Genomic DNA, 21,509 nt, shown 5'->3' on the forward strand with positions numbered 1-21,509 from the left:
ATCTGGCATTTGAGAACTCCATGGAGTCCAGTGTTTGCAGGCTGATTAATGAACCCTTTAACAGATACTGAAATCTACTCCAAAGGGGCTTCTCCGGTTTTGTAACAATTTTAACTTACTATACTGAGAAATTTAAAGGAAGATATTTAACATTTCTTTGGTAGATCCTGTCATCAGACAAAGAGTTTTGCCACTACCTATTTTAACAACAAAAAAATTTCAAGTGGATAATTGCTTGGTTTCAAATGGATCCTTTTAGCAAATATAAAAGATAAAATAAATTGTTGGCTTAAAAATCATTAGAAGCAAATTGGTGCAGTTGCAATAGGTTATTGAACAGGGTACTGCTGATGAAGAAATGACTGTGTATGTATCTAAATGATGCCAAACGTTTTGTTTGTTTGTTTGTTTGTTTTGCTTTGACTATGTAACAGGATTTGGGACTGACCTTATCACAATCGAACTTCATCAGATATAGACTCAATTAATATATTTGAAGACTTTCTCTAATCCTTGCAAGTATGGAAGTAAGCTACATTTTTCTTCTTTTCTTATTTTTCCTAAATTACATGGTTATGAATTCTTAAAACTCAAAATGTTGCAGTAATTTTGTAAAGCTTCAGTTGACCTAACAAAAGTATTGCCCCTATGGTTTAAAAAACATCTGTTATAAGCCTGTTACTCAATTAGTAAATCCTAAAGAATTGGAAATCTTAGCATCCTGTTGAAATAGAGAGTGAACACATATATGAATAAAATAAATTTCTCCATTTCTTGACTACTTTGCTGATGTTATAAATTGTGGAGAAACAGTTTATATGAAGGAAGTTAAGGTTTGAAAGTACAAGCGATGGACTATAACTAACATCATAGATACACGCCCAAGCAAGAGAAAACCCATTTAGCTATTGTGTAAGTATAAAGGTAAAGGTTTCTCCTTTCAAGTGTGTCTGACTGTTCATCTCCATTTCTTAGCCAAAGGAGCCAGCATTGTCTGAAAACATTTCCATGATCATGTGACCAGCATGTTTATATGCCGAGGTGCAGAGAATGTTATTACCTTCCACCAAAGTGGTACCTATTCATCTACTTGCATTTGAGTACTTTCTAACTTTCTAACAGGAGCTGTAGTAAGTAACCAGAGCTCACCCCATTGTATGGTGCTCAGGCCTCAAACTCAGACTGTCAGTTTTCCAGCTGATAAGTTCAGCATCTTTAGCCACTGGGCCATTGCAATCCACATGTGATATAACAATTAGCACATTGTAATAATTAGGATAATAATAATAGGGAGGTGGGACAGAGTTAGCACCTTTTGATAACTATGCTTCTACTGTGAATATAGAGTTTATTATTTTTCTAACTTAGTTCCTCCCTACTTTTGATGGGACAACACTGAAAAGAAGAAAATAAATAATTTCTTTAGATAATTGTTGCATTATTTAACAAGATACTAAGATTTTTTTTATATTTCCTGAAAATAACTGATTTTAATATGTTCATATTCCTGAAGCATAATTCAAAAGATTTATGTACTTTTTTATGGCGGGGGACAGTTATTTCTAGTAGTTGAAGAACTATGGTGTTTCTACTTGAATTATTTTTTCTGAAAATGTATTGTCCTGCTGACCCCCACCGACCCACCCGCCCCAAATATCAGATAACAAAAAAAAAAAAAATGTTCAGTTGAGTGAAATTTCATCCCACTGAGAGACATGAAGGATCATATGCTTGGCTAAGCAATTCTGGACTTTGTTTATCTGAATTTCCCAAGCTTTTAGGGCACTGGCCAACTTTGCAACAAAAGGTCTCACAGCCTTTCTGCTTGCAGAAAAGGAGCATTATCACTTAACTGCTTGGTATAGTGCTTGAGACATAAGTGCAGGGGACACTCTCAGACATCTAAAAATAATATTGATCATTCTGATACAAAACAGAAGTAAAAAAACAAACAAAAAAGGGGTGAAGTTGGTAAATCCCTCTTTTGAATTTAGAAAAACAAAGAAGACCTGCATCTAATCTTATAAGCTCACCTTGGCTAGTAACAAAGAAGACAGGCCAACCAAAAGTGGTGAATTTTCACAAATGAAAATATACCAAATGAAGAGTTTAATTTTTGAGGCTTATTTGGTCATTTAAAGGGTTACATCTTGAAGATTTGTTAAACATATATGTTAAACATATATGCCCAGACTATGGAATGTATTTATGACAGCTGCAGCATCCTTGGGTCATATGATCACCATTTGCGACTTTCTCAGCCAGCTTCTGACAAACAAAGTCAAGGGGGAGGGAAGCTGGATTTGCTTAATGGGCACATGATTCACTAACAACTGCAGTGAGTCGCTTAAGAATCATGACAAAAAAGATCATAAAATCAAGTACAACTCCCTTAACAATAACTTGAGGTATAGCTTTTTATTGTTTTTGTAATGGCATATCCTTTATGTTTTATTGTTATGATGTGAGTTGCCCAGTATAATTATATATGAGATGAACATCCATATTTCCCCTAAATAAATAAATAATGGTAATAGTTACTTAAATTTTACTGCTGATTCAAAGTAAATTAAAAAGTAATTAATAGCTATTTATGTTAAAAATCAAAAGTTTTGTATTTTTCTATCAACTTGATGAAACTCTATCTATCTATCTATCTATCTATCTATCTATCTATCTATCTATCTATCTATCTATCTATCACATTTACTTTATTATGAGTTATCCAAGGGACATATTTATTGCCTTTCATTAATTATCTCCAGTAGTTCATAGGTTCCATCTCTTTCAATGCTTTAATTAACCTCAAGAGAAATTATCATGTCCTTCTGGAGAAATTCAGAGAAGATCTCCATCTCATCTTTATGTACTTATTTATTGAATTTATATCCAACCTTTATTATTCTTACAAATAACTTATGGCAATGAACATATCAAACATACCTTCCTCCTCCTATTTTCCCCACAATAGCAGGCCTGAGAGGTGAGTTGGGCTGAGAAAGAGTAACTAGCCTAAAGTCACCCAGCCAACGTTCATGGCTAAGGTGGGACCTGAACTCACAAGTCCCATTTATATCCACATTTAATGGAGACTTATTCCTAGTTCTTTTAAAGACATCATCAAAAAAGAGTAAAAATACAAATATATAATTGTAAATACAAATATATAACAGTGTAAAGCAGCGGTTCTCAACCTATGGGTCGCGACCCCATTTGGGGTCGATCGACCATTTCTCGGGGGTCGCCAAACAAGGCGATCTGCCATTTTTCCCCCTCAGGAGGCGCCGCCGCGCATGCACGCTGTGCATGGGGCACTGCCGTGCATGGGTGCCGCGCATGGGGGTGGCCCCACGCATGCACGCCGTGCATGGGGGCGGCGGCACACATGCGCGCTGCGCATGCACGGCACGTTTGTGTGACGGGGGTCACCGTCACACAAACGTTGAGAACCACTGGTGTAAAGAAACAAACCGAAACAACAGATAATATAAAATGGAAGCAATACCTAAGGCTAGCAATAAAAGCAGAGAATAAAAAGCATACTATTAATCTAAAGCTTTTTTGGGGAAAAAAACTATCATGACCTTTAGAAGGGCAGCAGAAATGCCCTGTATGAACCTCTTACCAAATGCTCTAATTTCAGCTCATCCAGCACCTCCATAAAATGGAACATTCGAGCCTTTGGTGTCTTTAAAAGAAAGGACTCATTCCAAATCTCTCCTGGAGGTTAAGCGATTTTACACTTTTTCAAAAAGTCTGGACAAGTTACCCCTGACAATTTATAACTGTCAAATCATTCCAGTTCAAAATGGAATTAGAATTGGAATTATTCTATCTTTGTTATTGATTTTAATCACCTAATCATGTTGATGCAATTCAACTATAAATTCTATTATGCTCAAAGGCAATTAAATTGTCCAATCAATTTGATTCACTTTGTTCCACTGATCTGATCAAAAGAGCAATGTGATTGAATTGCCTTTGATTTGAATCTCCAAAACAAATCCTCACACAGTCCGTGTTCAGAGGCATTTTACTTCTTTGAATAACTAACATGCAAGGGTAAATTCAGTTAATGATCACCACAAAAAGACTATAAAATGTGGTTGATCATGTGGCCAAGTACATTTTACATGGCTTAAGATTGTGATGGGCAGGCTACATCAAAGTCATAAATCAAGGACCACCTGTATGAATATGATAGGTCTTCTCTACTGTTGACTATTCATTATTCATAGATAGAGAATGACTTGTTAAGTCTATAGCAAAAGTGGGCAAAGCTTTCTGTAATTCCAAAGAATATTTCAATGTGTTAAAACTCATAACATGCTGAAACAGTGCATTATAATCCCCAAGAAGAAAACTAAGAATATATGTGGAGAAAAGCTTTGGAAGATCATGTCTTAGATGAAAGAACATAGAGCATACATACAAGTTCAATCCTAATCATATATCTGGTTTTATTTCAGCCATAGACCAGCATAAAACAAATATCATTCCGAAATAAAAACAGAAGGAACCAAATATGGTATTAATAAAACAGAGTAAAAACTATCATGGAATTATGACATCTAAAATATAAAACCATGAAAAAACAACTATAAAATTAAAATAGTTTTATAATTTCTTTGCTATAACTAGTTAAGCCAGCCAGGTATAAATACATATGAAACACTAACAATTATAAGACATTATAACAATTTAAAAAATTATCATGACTTGGGACTTCAATACTTATCTGCTGTAGCCCTACTAGAATTTGATTGGGATTATTGCAACTATCAACCAATCCTTAGACACGATATAATGGCAATATAAAGCAGAATGAATTTCCAATTTTCTCCTTTATTTAAGGAGAAAAAAAGGAGGATTATGAGATATATTAAGTTATGGTAGATAGGACAATGCAGGGTGTTACTTGGAGAAGCTGTTTGCATTCAGTCACAAAACCAGTGAACTACAATGTCTAAAATCCCTGCCTGGGAGAAGGGGGAAGGGAAGGCAGACTTTCAAAGGAAGTAGAAAAACAGTTAACTTGAATTTCAATCAATGTACAGAATAACCAGTCCAGCAATTTCTAAGATTGTACAGCTCCCCATTCAGAGGTCCTATCTTGAGGGAAGTTAAGATCAGATACACTCTCCTACCTTTCTAATTTCAAAAAGCCCTGAAACAAACCAATCCTGGGGGATATTTAAACGTCTACATAACTTGCCTTCTACTGCAAGCAGCTAAAGGCAAGATCATGTATAAAAATGAGAAAATGGACAGGCAGAAACATTATAATTTTCCACTGAACAAGCTAAGGTGTTCTGCTAAGGCAAAAATGGAGTTTAGAGTGGCAGAATTCCCTTTGACTAGTGCCCCATCACTAGTCATCTAGTTTCAGTCCATCATTTCCTAAGTCAGTGTTTCTCAACCTTGACCATTTTAAGGCATGTGGACTTCAACTCCCAGAATTCCACAGACTTAAAATGGTCAAGGTTGAAAAACATTGTCCTAAGTTATGTAGTTCGGCAAGGATTGAATAAATGGTTTATATATTTAGCGAGGTAGTTGGATCTTACGAGGACATGCAAAAATAGTGCTGTGTGAGTATCAGACATTTCAAACTTTGATATAGGATGTTATTTTTCAAAGTGCACATGCTTTTTTTGGCCTGATCAACAATATGATGTAGAGAAAATTATAATAAATGGGGAAACTTTTTGGACAATGGTATTGTCTTACCTTCAGTGAATACAAAATGAAAAATTGGAAGCAGATTAAACAGATTGTGAGGGATACTTTAACACAGCACATCCAACATACTGATGGATATTTCATTTATTTTCCTTTACCAAGAAAAAAGAGAAGGCAAGAAGTAAAAGCTTTACTTCACTTAAAATGACTATAGAAATGGTAGTAAATAACCTTCTATTCCAGGTGCTTAAAAATGCCTCCGTGTATACAATGCAGACTTTTCCTTCTATAAAAATCATAGTATGGGGCCATTATGCTTTCAACACCATGTAGGTGGCTTTGCATTGAATGTACTAGAGGCTGAGGATAAGAAGCAAAGCACTGAAAACTATTTATGGTCAGAATACTCTTGCACTTCCTACATATGTGTTTTCATTTGCATGTGTTTCAACACCACAGAAAAATCTAGGCTTTGTATCTCATCGGGTATTTTTCTTTAGTTTTGAGGGATACATTTTTGAGAAACTGTCAAACCAGAATCATGGAAACATGTACCTGTAATCATGACAGTATAACTAATTATTGCTGCAGGAAATGGTTTTTGCATTTGCTACTAAAACGGTAGAAAGGTTTTCTACCATATGCAAAACAAGGAGGGAGAAGAAGGATAAGCAATATCCAAAATAATAAGCAAGGAGAAAAGGAGACTGAAAGGAGATATGATAGTGATGTTCAACTACATAAAAGAAAGCTACAGGAAAGATGATCAAGAACATTTTTCATGACCAGAAATAATGGCTCTCACCTATACCTTTCTACATTTCATTTAAATATAAGGAAAAAAATTCTTGATGGTAAAACACGAGCAACAGTGGAACAGTTTCAATGGAAGAGAATATCTGTAGTAAGGTTGAACTGTGGAGTTCTTGGTGCTGTCTGAATTTGGTTGTTTGCTTGCAGATATTTTATTACCCAACGAGGTAATGCCATTAGTCTGAGTAAGTGAGGGTTTAGGTGCCTGTTAGTGCCCATTTATATATATTAACTTGTCCTGCCAATTTTGGTGAGTGAGCGGTTTCTTCCTTGATCAGTGTATTGCTTTCTGCCTGATTGTTTCTCTGGTATTGATCCCTGTTTATCTAAAAGTAAGCTGCTAGAGGGAATTATTCTATTTTTTGTTTGTTTCCTTCCTAGGTTTTTTATCGTCTCTTTTGAATGAAGTGTAAATGTGATTTACTATATCATTATGAGTCTGTTGATGGCTGATTTATCTGAATGCCCAGCTTTCAGGAATTATCTATTATTTTGATTTGGCTTGATCTAAGATGTTAATAGTTTCCCAGTAGAAATTGTGGTTGAATCTGTCTATGTGTTGTGGGATTAAAAAAAATATATTATGTTTTTTGACTGCTGTTTGGTGTTCATGAATGCACTCTGCTCATCTTCTCCCTGTTTTTGCTACATATTGGCTGTTACAGCCCTGGCATTATAAACTGTAGATGGCCTGCTGGCTCTTTTTTGGTTTGCTGGAGAACTTGAACTTTTCAGATATGTACTCGATGACACATGGAACAGGACTTTGATTACATCATCACAATCAGCATCTTGATTTTTCTGATTCCCCATCCCTTCTGCAGATGCCCCCAATTCCACAGGATGTGGGCCTGGGCTAGCAAACAGAAACTGAATACACATATTCAAAACATGCTCCAGAATCTCATTTTTTTATATTTAATGTACTGCCAGTAACAACAGTAATAATAATAATAATAATAATAATAATAATAATAATAATAATAATAATAATAATAATAATAATAATAAAGTTGGAAGGGACCTTGGAGGTCATCTAGTCCAACCCCCTGCTCGGGCAGGAAACCCTACACCATTTCGGACAAATGGCTGTCCAGTCTCTTCTTAAAAACTTCCAGTGCCAGCTTTTCTAAATTTCCTTCAAAAAGCATATTTAAACCCAGATTGCTGGAACTTTCAAATGCATTCTTGTGTTCTTTTCTAATTCACTGTTTGGCCTATCTCAAGTTTTTAAGAAAACCTTTTTGGAAGAAAGAAATAACTTTTCTTACCTAAGAAACTTTTGCTTCACGGGGTAAGCAAATCTGTCAAGAACAATTTCAGGAAAACAAAAAGTCAAAACACCCCCCCCCCCCCAAAAGGTGCCTTAAGTTCTTACCACTGTGTGGATCTGTGGTTTCCGTCTTTTGGCTAGGTCAATGATATTGACTCCGTTGTAATATAGGTTCTCAATGCAGCCATGGAAATTTTTCTTCAGGAAGGTTCCTGGTTTTCCTGGGACTGGTATTCCTCCAAAACTGAGCTTTGAGACAAGAACAAATTCAAATTTTAATGCTCCAATAGCTGTATGTTTTTGACAAAAGATCATTTTCTAGATGTTAATGAAAGAATGCCTAGCAGGAGGACAATCCATAAAGATCAAATTAATAATTATATTTTACTCTCTCTCTGCTTTTCTTTTGCCATAGGTTAGCCATTGGATTGACTAAGATAGTTCCAGGGTCAAAAGCTGAAATTGCCTGAAATCGACATTAATTTCAATTTCATATGGAAAAGAACCATCAAAACTTTCTTCCAAATAGCACTGTGGTGCAATAATAGATTTTTGTACAGCAATATAATTTTAGGTTCCAAATTACTGGCAGGATGAATTAGATTTAAAGATCCATTCTCATTCTGGAACTCATTATTATCTGCTACTTTTGCTCTTTCTTATTTTGTCCTCCAGACTGGACTTACAGAAAATAAAATTAAAAGTGTACAGTCAATATCAATTATTCTGCTGCACTATTGCACAATATCAATTATTCTGCTGCACTTCCTGTGGTGATCAATTATACTTTTAATTACATAACCAATCCTTTTATTTTCCTTAGTTACAGCTTTAATCCCTTAAGTATACTATGATAAATTTTCAATAGGCAATAATATTAGTGGGGTACAGTGGACCCACGTAAACCTCTGGATTAAGTAGGTAATCATTAAACATAAATTGACCAATCGTAATTATGAGATTTATATATTTTACATTAGGTTCCATAATTAAATTGTTACAATTGATAAGTGTTGTTTTATTGTAGCCTTTCTTAATCTAGCCTTCTAAAGAAGTGATCATAAGACATATTTAACTGGGTCATGGGGATGGGCCAGGCAATGTGTTACACAGGTTCAAAAACCCTGCTAATTAACCAAGTTAATTAACCTCAATAAGGCAAAAATTTTAGTCTTGGGCAGGCCTCTATTATTTGAAATTCAGAAATATCCTAATGTACCAACTCATTCCATGTTGTTCGGTCCCCTTGCTAGAGAGTTAATTGTCCCTTCTTTCACCACAATCAAGATGGTCATCTGAAGAAGCCTCTGAAAGCCCTCCCATCTCTGGATGCTTCCACTATCAACTTCCACAGCCATAGAAGTGTGGAAAGGGAACAAGTAAGTTCCTCACCCTTTCTCCCCCCAAACACCAGGAAGTAGGAATTGTCATTTTTCATCTTCTTTACCACAGTTGGCAAGCCTGGAAATCAAAGGCTAATGCATAACTGATCAAGTCATCTGACTGTGCACTGCCAGCACATAGAGACAAGCCAATAGCCTGGAGGAGAGGATTGCTGGTTCAGCTGCAATGTGTCATATTCTATCATACCCCAGCCAACATATTTTTATAATTGCTAGCTCTAGTCCAGAACAACTATTACAGCTGCATGAGGATATTAGTTCTATGTAATATCAGTGAGATGGGTAATCGATCAACCTATTTCTACTCTGCACCACTTCATTATTTACTTACTTAGAACATTTATATAGCTGACCAACTGACTCCAGGCAGCAAACTCCCAAAAGTAAAACCTCAAATACAAAATCTAACAAACCTTTACCCCTCCCCATCCCACCCAGTGACAACATTCAGACAAACCTGTTCCAAATCATCCTAGGGTCCCCAAGTCCACTGGCAAAACCATACAGTATCTTCAAGACCTTTTGCAAGAGTATCAAGGAGGGAGCCAACTTATCTATGCAGGGATGCTGCTACCACAGAGAAAGCTTTTCTTTTTGGCCCCTCCTTAATAGAAGAGACCCTTAAAATACTTTGCCTCCCTGCTCTGGAGGTCAGGTAGATACAACATGGAAAAGACAGTCCTTCAAATAACCTGGCCCCCTATATGGGTGCTCACTCTCTTCCGGTCTATGTTTTGATTATTCAATCCACATTTATTCAGCAGCTATTCGTTCTTGACTCTATCTTTGCTTATGTTACCGATTTCCAATGCATTCAGTTTGAGTTTCCTTGACATGCTCAGCCTCATTTCCATGTAACTAAGTGAGCAGAAACATACCTTAATATTCAATCATTTTCATTCCTTCTAAAAGATCGCATGCTACCCACTATCTTTCTCCCATTCTTTGCATATTTTAAAAATTCTTCAACCATCTTTCTATCTTTGGTAAAAATATTTTACACAGATAAACAAACAACCATTCATGTTAGGCTGTTTTTTGCCTTTTATGTAAAGTTTGCACTGTTTACTTCATTTTCCCATCAAACACAACTACCAGGGTCTTTATTATATTCATATTCAGATCAACACTCTTAGTTACATCGTACAATCTATCTAACCTTCATGGCAAATCTTATAATCTTTCCCTCTTTACTTTACTTCTTTTGTACACCTTTGTCATATTTCAGAATCAACTTCCATTTGTATATTCACAAAACCACCCATACTTCAAGTCTTTTCAATTTTATTATTTTCTCTAAGTCATATGGTAAATTTCCTTTCTCGTACTGATACATTTCTGAATGTTTCACTGAACAGAAAAAACTCTGTGGTCCACCCTCCCCTGTCTGGCGTGAAATTGCATTCTCCCGAATTTTGTTCACTGACACCTCTTTTAATCTTTCAGTCAGAATTCTGCCAAACATCTGCCTAAGTACACTCAACAATCTAAAAGTATCCCCTGCGGTTTTTTCATTCATTTACGCTATCTTTCCTTTGTACAACGGAACAATAATAGCATTCTTCTTATTGCTAGACAGAGATGCTGCTGTGAGGCGTGAACAACCAGACCCACACATGTAGACTTTCAGACTAGCTACTTTATTGTTCTATGCCTATTCCACAGGAATCTCCCCAGACTGGCAGCTTTCACCAGTGAAAAAAGAGCGTTGTCTTACCTGAACACTTTTTCTCAGCAGGATGGTGTAGACTCCACTGATTGGGTAATTTAATCCCACCTGCTCAGACTAAGACAAAAAAACTCTGCCACGCCTCCTTCTGGGTGTGACTTCCCAGTTTTTGTCGAGGCGAAGCTACCAGACGCAAGGCTCCAAACAAAAAAGGAAGACACAGGCCTAGACTAACACTAACAGGGTGGGTGTGGAGTCTACACCATCCTGCTGAGAAAAAGCGTTCAGGTAAGACAACGCTCTTTTCTCCATCAGGATGGATGTAGACTCCACTGATTGGGACATACCAAAGCTGCTCATGTCCCTATAGGGAGGGAGTCTAGGCTTGTGACCCCTGAGAACCCACTATTTGCTGTAGGACTCTCCTACCGAAAGCAGCCTCAGCTGCTGCAAATCGATCTATCCTATAATGTTTTATGAATGAGGAAGGAGAGGACCATGTCGCAGCCCTGCAAATCTCCTCGAGTGATGCCTGGGTAGACCAAGCCGCTGAGACAGCAGCACTACGTGTAGAGTGAGCAGTAATATGTGAAGGTACCGGAAGGGACTGGGAAATATAAGCCCTGGAAATACACATCCTTATCCACCGACCAATGGTGGAAGAAGAGACCTTCCGACCCATAGTTGAGGGTTGAAAGGACACGAATAATGCCTCGGACTTCCTGAAGGTCGAGGTTCGTTTAATGTAATGGCGCAGAGCCCTGCGCACATCCAACATATGCCACCGTCTCTCCAGATGATGGGAAGGGTTAGGACAGAAGTTAGGAAGGACTAGTTCCTGCGAGCGGTGAAACCCTGTATTGATCTTTGGAACAAATGCAGGATCCAACCTGAGGACCACTCTATCCTCATGGAACATGCACAAGTCCTCCCTGACCGACAGGGCCGCCAATTCTGAAATCCTCCTGGCCGACGTGATGGCCACTAGGAAGGCTACCTTCAATGTAAGGAAGTGAAGGGAGCAAACTTTCAGAGGTTCAAATGGAGAGGACGTTAAAGCCTGTAACACCTTAGAGAGGTCCCAGGATGGATAACGATGAACCGTGGGGGGCCCTACATTGGCCGCACCCTTGAGAAAGGCACTGACTGCTGGGTGTTGGGACAGGGAAACCTGGTTGTCACAGGTGAGAACTGTTGACAAGGCTGCTATCTGCCTACGTATGGTGCTGGTTGACAGACCTCTAGTTAACCCCTCAAGTAAGTAATCTAATATGTCTGGGATGGAGACAGCAAGCAGTGAAAGCCGCTTTTTGGTACACCAAGAGCAAAAACTTCTCCAAGTGGCGTCATAGATTCTGTTGGTCGAGGGACGCCTCGAGGCCTGGATGACAGAAATAACCCCAGAGGAGAAAGACTGTTTGGTCAGACTCTCCCGTTCAAGTGCCAAGCGGCTAATTGGAGCCACTGTGGATCCGGATGTTGGAGGTTCCCCTGGCTGAGAGCTACTCGGTCCGGGGGAATCTTCCATGGAGGTGAAATTGACAGGTCCACCAGGTCGGCAAACCACGGGCGTCTTGGCCAAAATGGAGCCACTAAGATTAGCTCTGCCTGTTCCTGGATGAGCTTGCGAATGGTCGCTTGTATTAGTGGAAGAGGAGGGAATGCATAAAGTACGCCCTCCGGCCATCTGCTCCGGAGGGCATCCATTCCCTCCGCCCCCCTTGCCGGAAACCTGGTAAAAAATCTGGGGAGCTGTGCATTGATCGGAGAGGCAAAGAGATCTAGGATGGGCTGTCTGAACCTGCGTGATATTTCCTGGAATAGGATTGAGTCTAGCTTCCACTCTGAGTGATCTACTGTGACCCTGCTCAAGGAGTCTGCCTGTTGATTCGCCTCCCCCGATATGTGCTCTGCCCTGATGGACCTCAGGTTGGACTCTGCCCACAGCCCTATGGCCTGGGCTTCCTGCATGAGTGTCCAAGAGTGGGTGCCCCCTTGTTTGTTTACGTGAGCTTTGGCCGCAGTGTTCTCTGTCAGGATTAATACGTGTTTCCCTGATACAAGGGGGGAGAATCTTTGGAGAGCCAGGTGGATGGCCCTGAGCTCCAGCCAATTTATATTGTGAGCCAGGTCTGAACTGGACCACTGACCCTGGGCTAAATGGTTCAGAATATGACCGCCCCAACCGAACAGACTGGCGTCTGTGGTGAGGGTGATCCTGGTGGGTTCCTTGAACAGAGTGCCCTTGGACAAGGCGGACGAGGTCCACCATAGGAGGGAGGACAGAGTGTGATGGGGAACCCTGACCTTCCTGTTGGAGGCGCTGATGTTGCGTTTCTGAAAAGGAAGAAGGAACCACTGGAGGTTCCTGGAGTGCAATCTGGCCCAAGGAACGATGCCCAGGCAAGAGACCATCTTCCCCAGGAGTTGGGATAATTGTACCAGGGGTACTCTTTTTTCCCCTCGGATCTGCAGTGTCAGCTTCCGGATGCTGACTTGTCGCTCCTGGGAGAGATATACCTTGCATAGGCTGGAATCTATCAGAGCTCCTAGATGGAGCAGACGTCTTGTGGGTGTGATGTGACTCTTTTTGAAATTCACGGAGAACCCGTGATCCTGAAGTGTTTGAATAGTGATTGCCAGGTCCGACTGCCCTGATTGGAAAGATTTGGACTGTATCAGTATGTCGTCCAGGTAGCACTGTACCCGTACGGGTATCATCCTTAGATGAGCCGCCAGCACGGCCAAGATTTTTGTGAAGACCCTCGGGGCCGAGGATAGGCCGAAGGGAAGAGCCCGGTACTGGTAGTGTTTGTGTGCGTAACAGAACCGCAGGAACCTGCGGTGTTCCTGGATGATCGGAATGTGTAAGTAAGCCTCTGTCAGGTCGATGGAGGAAAGGAAATCCCCCTTCCTGATACTTGCCAAGATGGACTTTAGGGTCTGCATCTTGAACCTCCTGTGAATGAGGAAGTAATTTAGACCCTTTAGGTCCAGTATCGCCCTCCAACCGCCTGAGGCTTTGGGAACTACAAACAGGATGGAGTAGAACCCTTCCCCGATCTGTTCCTGAGGAACCCTTTCTATGGCTCTGATCTCTAATAAATGAGCGATGGCTGTTGTGATTAGTTGTGTTTTTGATGTATTGTTTGAAACCGGGCACTGTATAAAACGATCTGGGGGAGAAGATTGAAACTCTAGGGAGAGACCCTGTCTTATGGTCTCTCTGACCCAGGCGTCTGTGGTTGTGTTTTCCCAAACGTCGTAAAACAGTGCCAGTCGACCCCCAATGGGGTAGTCCTCCTTGGCGTCACTTGGACCGCCTGTAAGGACGACTGCCTGATCCCCTGAAGGGACGCTTGGTCTGGAACTGACCCCTGGCTGCACTACTCTGGCGGTCCTGTTGCCGATCCTGTCTGAAAGAATAGGATCGCGAGCCTCTGGGCCAATCCCAGGACTGCCCTGCCCGAAAGGGCTGTCTCCAATCCCAGGAACCGCTGGGACGGAATGATGGCCTACGGAAGTCCTGTTGGGGCCGTCTATCTGGTTTTTTAGAGGGATGGGCCAGCGCCTTGCGCTTGTCCTTGCCCTCAATGATGTGAGGCTCTAGGACCGGACCAAAAAGGTGGGTGCCACTGTACCTAGATGTTGCTAAGTGCCACTTTGCCTTTAAATCCGTGCGCCATTGCTTCAACCAGAGCAGCCTACGTGACGCCACTGAGGCTGCAATGGATCTGGCTGAACATCTAGCCGAGTGTAAGGATGCATCCGCAATGTATTCGGATGCTGCCACTATTTTCCCTATTGTTTGGTGCGCTCTGACCTGATCCGGCGGAATGAGCGTCTGGAGTTCCTGCAACCACATAATTGCCGAGCGTGCAAAGAAGGAGGATGAGGTTGCCGCCCTTATGGCCCAAGCCGAAGATTGGTGAGCTCTACGAAAAGAGAACTCGAACTTTTTGTCCTCTGCCTTCAAGAATTCAGCCATGTCCCCCGGGACGGCGGTATTGGAGAACAGAGAGGTCAGCGGAGCGTCTACAGATGGGACTTCTAGAAGAGAAGCGAAAGAAGAAGAGACATTGTAAAGTTTCTTGTCTAAACTGCTCTGTGAAGGAGTGGTAGCAAGGGATGCCCACTGCTTTTCCACCGTAGACCTGAAGACTAGTGGGCATGGAATCTGCGGTTCCTCCTTGACCTTTTCCGCAAACAGAGGGTTGGCTTCCCGGTTGGATGAGGAAGAAGGAGTCTCCTCCTGGGCTGAGGTAAGTTTTACCGTGTCAATAGCCCTTACGAGGAGTGATCGAAAAATGGCCGGATCGAAAAGCCCGGAAGAGGTCACCTGTTCAGGAGCTGGATCCTCCTCCTCAGACAAGGGAGTGTCTGCAACTCCCAGTTCCACTGATCCCTCCTCCCCTAATTGTGAGGATGTCTCCGAAACAGCAGAGCTAGGTCTAGTATCACGCTCCACCAGAGGTGGGGGAATAGATGCGGAAGGAATAGGATGGGACTGCACCTGGCTACTCTCAGTTGATGACATAAACTGCCTGAATGCTTGGTGCATGAAGGCCTGGAATTGAGCCTGGGACCACATTTCCCCTTGGTCCCTGGAACTGACCCCAACCTCCGTTGAGGCACACCTGGTCTCAGGTGGTTGGTGTGCTGATGAAGGAGAGGAGCGAGGAGGACCTACCTGCTCGGTTTCCCCCCGAGGAGACCAAGGTCTTGGGGCATCCTGAGATGATTCAAATTGAGGTTCTGTCAAAGGAGTATCCAGTGGGGCGGGGGAAACCGTTTCAGTCCCACTGGATCTGAGCCTTTGTGCCTTGGAGAATTCTCTCTCCAATGCTAAGTGTCTCCTTGTGGCCTCTCGCCCGGCTGATTTGGAAGTATCTTTGGAAGACAGATGTTTGGTTTTAGCTTTTTTCTTCCCCCCCATGTTCAATTCTTCAGATCTGCGCTTTGCTTGAGCGGGGGGGACACTAGATTGAGAAGCCTGGGGCGAGGAGCTGTCTGCCATTGCTGTCTAGGTATTCCTGGACAGTAGTACCTAGAAATGGGGGGAGGAACCCAACACGCAGATCACAGTCAGAGATGGAAAACCGATCCTCGCTCTGAACAGAAGGCAATGGCAAGAACAGCCAGACAGTGTTCTAATGCTGTCTGTACAGGCCTTGTGACAAAAGGTCACGGGCTAAACTGAGAAACAGGTGGACAATAAAAGAATCTCTTCGCTCTTCTCTTCTAGGCCTTAGGACCAGTTAATAACACCTTGGTCTGCTCAAATGCAGCCAAGGCCCACACCTGGAGTAGCCCCCTCAAGTTTGACCACAACTCCTATGGATACAAAATTATCTCCCCCCCTGAACAGGTCTGCTCACAGACCAAGTGACACAGGCAACAACTATGCGTCCGCAATAATGCAGGAATAACTGCCAATGATTATGCAAAAATTTCAATTAGGCCTCCAAAATGGCGTCCGCCACGTGGGACCTCTAGAAGCAGCCGCGCTAGACCATGCGGTCAAAATGGCGGCCGCCAGGCCTTAAGGCCTGGAGAAGCAAAACCCTGTCGTATTTTAAACAGGAGAATCAATTACACAGCAGGGGAATACAAGGCTGATTTGGGATTCCTCCCCCAGTCCCCAAGCACTTGCGATTAGTAGCGCAGCCCCTGCTGCGATCCAGATAAAGCTGCAGTCAGGAATTCTCCCTCAAGGCCTCGAGGCAAGTAAATCACTCAGGAGGTCTCCGAGTTGAAAGGCCGACCTCCGCTACCCAGCTGAATTGGCGGAATCGCAAAGAGGCTACAGATCGTCGGAACGAGAGCTCCCTAACGAACGAAGCCTGCAGCCTCCTTTTCAAAGCCCAAAGGTCTGCAGGGGAGGGAGGACAGAGTCCCTATCCCCCCCAACGCAATCCTCTTAATTTGGAAGTGAAAGCCGAATTAATCTAATTGTTAATCAATTTGAATTTAAAGTATCCAATTTTAATTGAATAGCCTAAAAGAAAAAAGGAAAGAATCAAACTTAGCTAGGAGCCTTCTGAAAAGCGTCTTGCTGAGCACGAGACTAAGACAAAAACTGGGAAGTCACACCCAGAAGGAGGCGTGGCAGAGTTTTTTTGTCTTAGTCTGAGCAGGTGGGATTAAATTACCCAATCAGTGGAGTCTACATCCATCATGATGGATAAAAACCTAGATAAGGCTCAAAAGCATTCAGGGTGAGTCAGACATAGTCCTCTAGTGTTTATATAACGAGTCCAGACTAATTGCCTGCTTGAGCCCTCCTTCCAATTGGAACAGTTGCTTCCTAATATATGCCTTCATATACGTATTAAATAAGTCACACAGCCATTCTACAAGCAAACTGCATCCATATTTTAACATTTCTGAAGCAGATATCATCTTCCCCTGAAGCCTCACAATTTTTCAACATTCTCATAGCATTTATGCCTTCCCTTTCATCATTTTTTTCTTGCAGACTAACATTTGTAGCATTCATTTCAGTTCCATTCTCTGACATATTACTATTATCCTCATAAAAATCTCTAAACTGCTCCTTCCAGTATTCTCTCGACTCAGTTTCATCCCAAATCACTTTGGGACTAGATCATAATATTAATGTCCTAACACAAATGCATTATATGACTGATAGCTCATTCAGTTTAATACATTGTCAGTAACTCAGCAGACATAACCAAGTATTCTTCTCCCATTGATTTCACAAGCTACTCTGAAAATTTAAAGGTATGAGAGAAAGGCTGTAGAAATCCCTGAAGGGGTGATTCATTTTGATGAAGAATCACCTTCATTCTGTTTAAGGCAGCAACACATTTCTTTTGTTCTGAAGGGTATTGCTCTGCTTTGCATCTCCTCTTAACCCCCCCCCCTCCCAATTCACCTTGTAGGAGAAGACTTTGATATGCACTGTTGGCCACAACATTTTCAGTTAGGTTTAATGGGGATTGTGGGGCTACTTGCAGTATGTGTCAAAGTCAGAGTCTGGAGCCCTTTTAAAGCACATCAAAATTCTTCCATGCTGGGCAGCTTCACTGCATACTGCTCCAAAACCACCAGACTTGACTATTGCAACATGTACTGAAGTTGCACAGCCTTGAAGTCATCAACAGCCAGTGCTTGATGTCCCCAAACAGTTCAAATCAAAGTAACTTTGTTTTGTGGAGGCAAATTACATTTACCTCTTCGCTTCAGTGAAGAGAAACCTATTATTTCTGTAGTATAAATATCTTCCTCCAAACTAATTAAAATACCCATGTGAGACTTCTTAAGCATCAATAGACAAGGATGGCCTTCTAAGCCTAAGGATAAGATCCAATGCACATTTAAATTGGGGTCTAAGTTCCAGGACATTCAAATAGGTATACATGGAATGTCAGTGCCAGAGAAATTTTTCATCTCATTTTTAAATACTTGAGTTACTCTTTTTTCTACACTGCCCACACTTGGACAACTAGAGTTTTAAGAAGTTATTTTAGATTTCCAATTGTCTGCAACAGAAATATCTTCCCTTGGAAATTTCCATCCATGGCATTCAGAGCTAAAAGCAAGCATGCTATTCCCTTTGTATATAGACTGTACCTTCCCATAGTCACATAGGAGGCAAGTAACATAGAAGGACTAAAGGTGTTTTTTTTCAGAAGGCAACTGGACTTTGTTTTTCCTTGAAGATGTTTTGTTTTTCATGAAAGAACCTTCTTCTGTTCTGGAGAAGTCCAGTTGCCTTCTGAAAAAGCACCTTTGGGACAACCATGACCTGGATGACTGAGAATCTTCATAGAAACATAGGGGGACAAATTATATAACTATAGTAAGTGGTCAGCTTGGAGAAAATGTGGAATAGGCAAAGATGAAGTTAAGGAAAACAAGTCCCCCTTTTGGGACCGTGCTATAATGCATGAAATGACGAGGTTAGAGAAACAAATACATAAATGATATAAAAAATATCAGAACGAACCTCACCTCTAACATCTACACAAGCGTTTTTCAACCTCAGTAACTTTAAATATGTGGACTTCAATTTACAGAATTCCCCATATATATTTACTCATATTCTTGTGAGTTGTATTTTCATATATTTAACAAAAACATTTTATATGGCTTTTTTCTAGTTGCACTATGCTTTTCACAATATAACAGTTACAACATAGCTATTTATAACATGCTACTTGCTGTTTATTTAATAGAGTGATTAGAATAATAACTGTAATTTTAGGGAATCTGAGACCTCATTTGAAGCTATACTATACTTTCCAAAAACCTCAACCAACTTGATGCAGCGAGTTGTAGCACTAAAACTTTTGCATGTTTATTAATTTTCAACCTTGCTTTAGGCAGAATAGGACAATCTATGTCTTCAGGGTTCCATGTATCTCTTCCAGTGGCCCAATAACTATTTTATGCAATTGAGTTTTGGTGATTTACTGTTGAAAACTGAAGGGTTCTTGCTATTTTTAGTGAGAAACATACAAAATATGAGTAAAAAGGGATTTTGTGGCATAGGAACTGAATACAGTTATAACTGTATATAAAGACCTAAAGTTGCTTCAATATAGCTGCTAAATCTTTAAAAAAAGAAACTGAACATTAGAAAAATGTAAGAAAAATATACAAAAGTTGAAAACACTTGTTGCAAATATATGTGATTGAAAACAAAAAAAATAAAGTCTCATACTAATAAGTGCCTTGGGTGCAATCCCAAAACATCTGGAGCATCTCTTAAACACCAGTAGCATTGACAAAATCACTGTCAATTGCAAAAGGCAGCTTTACTTGGAAGAATTTATATCCTGCGACAATACCTTTAATACCATCAAACAACATCATCTGCTTCACCCAGGTCCATGGGAAGGAGTCAAAAGGTAGATAAAGGTGATGAATCTAACCTAAACATCCAGTTGACTGTGCAACAAACCATACTAACAATATAATAATAAAAACTCAGCTCAATCCATACATGTTACATGGTCTCCCCACTTTGTATTCTTGGTCTTTGCTCCCCGACTTTCTTCTCTGTTTTCAGTAACCTGCAGCCATAAAAAGTTTTTGCACTCCTAGTATAAATCTTAAAGTTTGCTTTAATCTATATTATGGCTTCTCTTTATGGTTTCTGTATATAAATTGTGATTTTCCCCCCCCCTCTTTTAAAATGGTAAAATAAAATTAAAAAAAATAATTTGTGAACTTTGTAAGAATGGTATTCAGGACAATAGAAATATTTCTATTGCTCATAAAACCATTTGGGCCATTATGTCCAGTTCTCTGCAGTCTCAATAAATGCTTTTGCTATCATAAAATGCCCAACACACCTCATAATCAATATTCAAGTCATCAGAATCTCCCTTAGTCCGGAAATGTTGCATGTACTTGTCCACTGTGAAATTCACTTGCTTATTGAATCGTTCAATGAGAACTGAGTGCCAATGTTGGTCATCCAGGAGGCTGCCCAAGGAGACTGAGGTATGGCTGTTGCCAAAACGAAGCTTGCCATCTCCTGCAGAGACAGTAAGAAGTTATAGTTAAATGTATAGAATTTTGGTTTTAACACCACACCCTTAAGATGAATGATGTCATCTAATGAAGGATGAATAGCAATAACAATAGCACTTATATACCGCTTCAAAATGCTTTACAGCCCTCTCTAAGTGGTTTACAAAATCAGCAAATTGCCTCCAATAATCTGGGTCCTCAGAAGGAGGGAAGGCTGTGTCAACTTTGAATCCAATTATTATCAAACTCCTGGCTGTGGGCAGAGTTTGCCTGCAATGCTGCATTCTAACTACTCAGTCACCAGGGTTCATACATGAATGATGAATGTCATCTCTGGGCTTCTTCCCTGCTATTCTTATACAATTATTTTTTAGCCTAAGAAATCCTTCACATTTGATTTGTTTTTCCATTGGAGAGCATGTTTTCATATTTATTTAACTGATAACATTGTTAATGCAGAAGGATCTGCCTATGAATCCCAGTATTCAACACATAAAATACACATTTAATACTCCTATCCATAACTGGATTTCTGCTCCAGATAAAATACATCTACAGTAAGTATTCTACCAGTTCTATCTTGAATTTGTCCACAATATAGCCTATGTAAAAAAGCAGAAATCTAGTCCAGCAGATTGATTTCTATGTAATGCTGAAATATTAAGGCATTCATATCTTATAAGTATATTAGGAAAATTGTTACATTGCCTGATCTAAAGAGCAATTGAGTCTGTAATGCTTAAATGCACCATCTGGATTAATTGAAAACTTGCAGCATATAAATATATCAGATGTATTATAACTGAGGGTAATGCAATTTAATTACCCCTACTTTTTTTAAATCATTACATCCAATGAGCTTTATTTTAATTTAAATGAAATTGTTATTTAGACAACTTCAAAGTGAACCATGGAAACATGGAAATTATGGAAAAATGATAATATTTGGGAAAACCAAACCAAATCTGAAGACAAAACACAGTTATATCACATCCAATTTTCAGTTTTAATGCAATCGATGAAGGATAAAATACACAGTTCACTAGGGTTGTGCAAAACATTTTGAGGTTGAGACATTATGATCTGGAAACATATTACCTTGAACTCAGAATGGAAACATTCCACATTGGAATGAACTGCTCTGGTTTATTGGAAACAGGCCATT

The 21,509-nt window shown here is 40.3% G+C and overlaps 1 protein-coding gene across 4 annotated transcripts in view; it reads right to left on the reverse strand.

Moving 5' to 3' along the window:
* CNTNAP5 (contactin associated protein family member 5) overlaps positions 1-21,509 on the reverse strand; it is a 382,046-nt gene that overhangs the window by 179,493 nt on the left and 181,044 nt on the right. For all 4 annotated transcript variants that reach the window (XR_005554022.1, XM_039321794.1, XM_039321793.1 and 1 more), the window contains 2 exons: positions 20,164-20,348; positions 7,874-8,017 (listed from right to left, as the gene is read on the reverse strand). Coding sequence is in view for 3 of the 4 variants with exons in the window: in XM_039321794.1 (XP_039177728.1) it covers positions 7,874-8,017; positions 20,164-20,348 (329 nt within the window). In the remaining variant the exon portion in view is untranslated. The remainder of the gene's footprint in view (positions 1-7,873; positions 8,018-20,163; positions 20,349-21,509) is intronic.

Source organism: Crotalus tigris, unplaced genomic scaffold, assembly GCF_016545835.1.
Source record: "Crotalus tigris isolate CLP2741 ecotype Arizona unplaced genomic scaffold, ASM1654583v1 scf7180000023829.5930981, whole genome shotgun sequence".
In the NCBI taxonomy this organism is placed as follows: domain Eukaryota; kingdom Metazoa; phylum Chordata; class Lepidosauria; order Squamata; family Viperidae; genus Crotalus; species Crotalus tigris.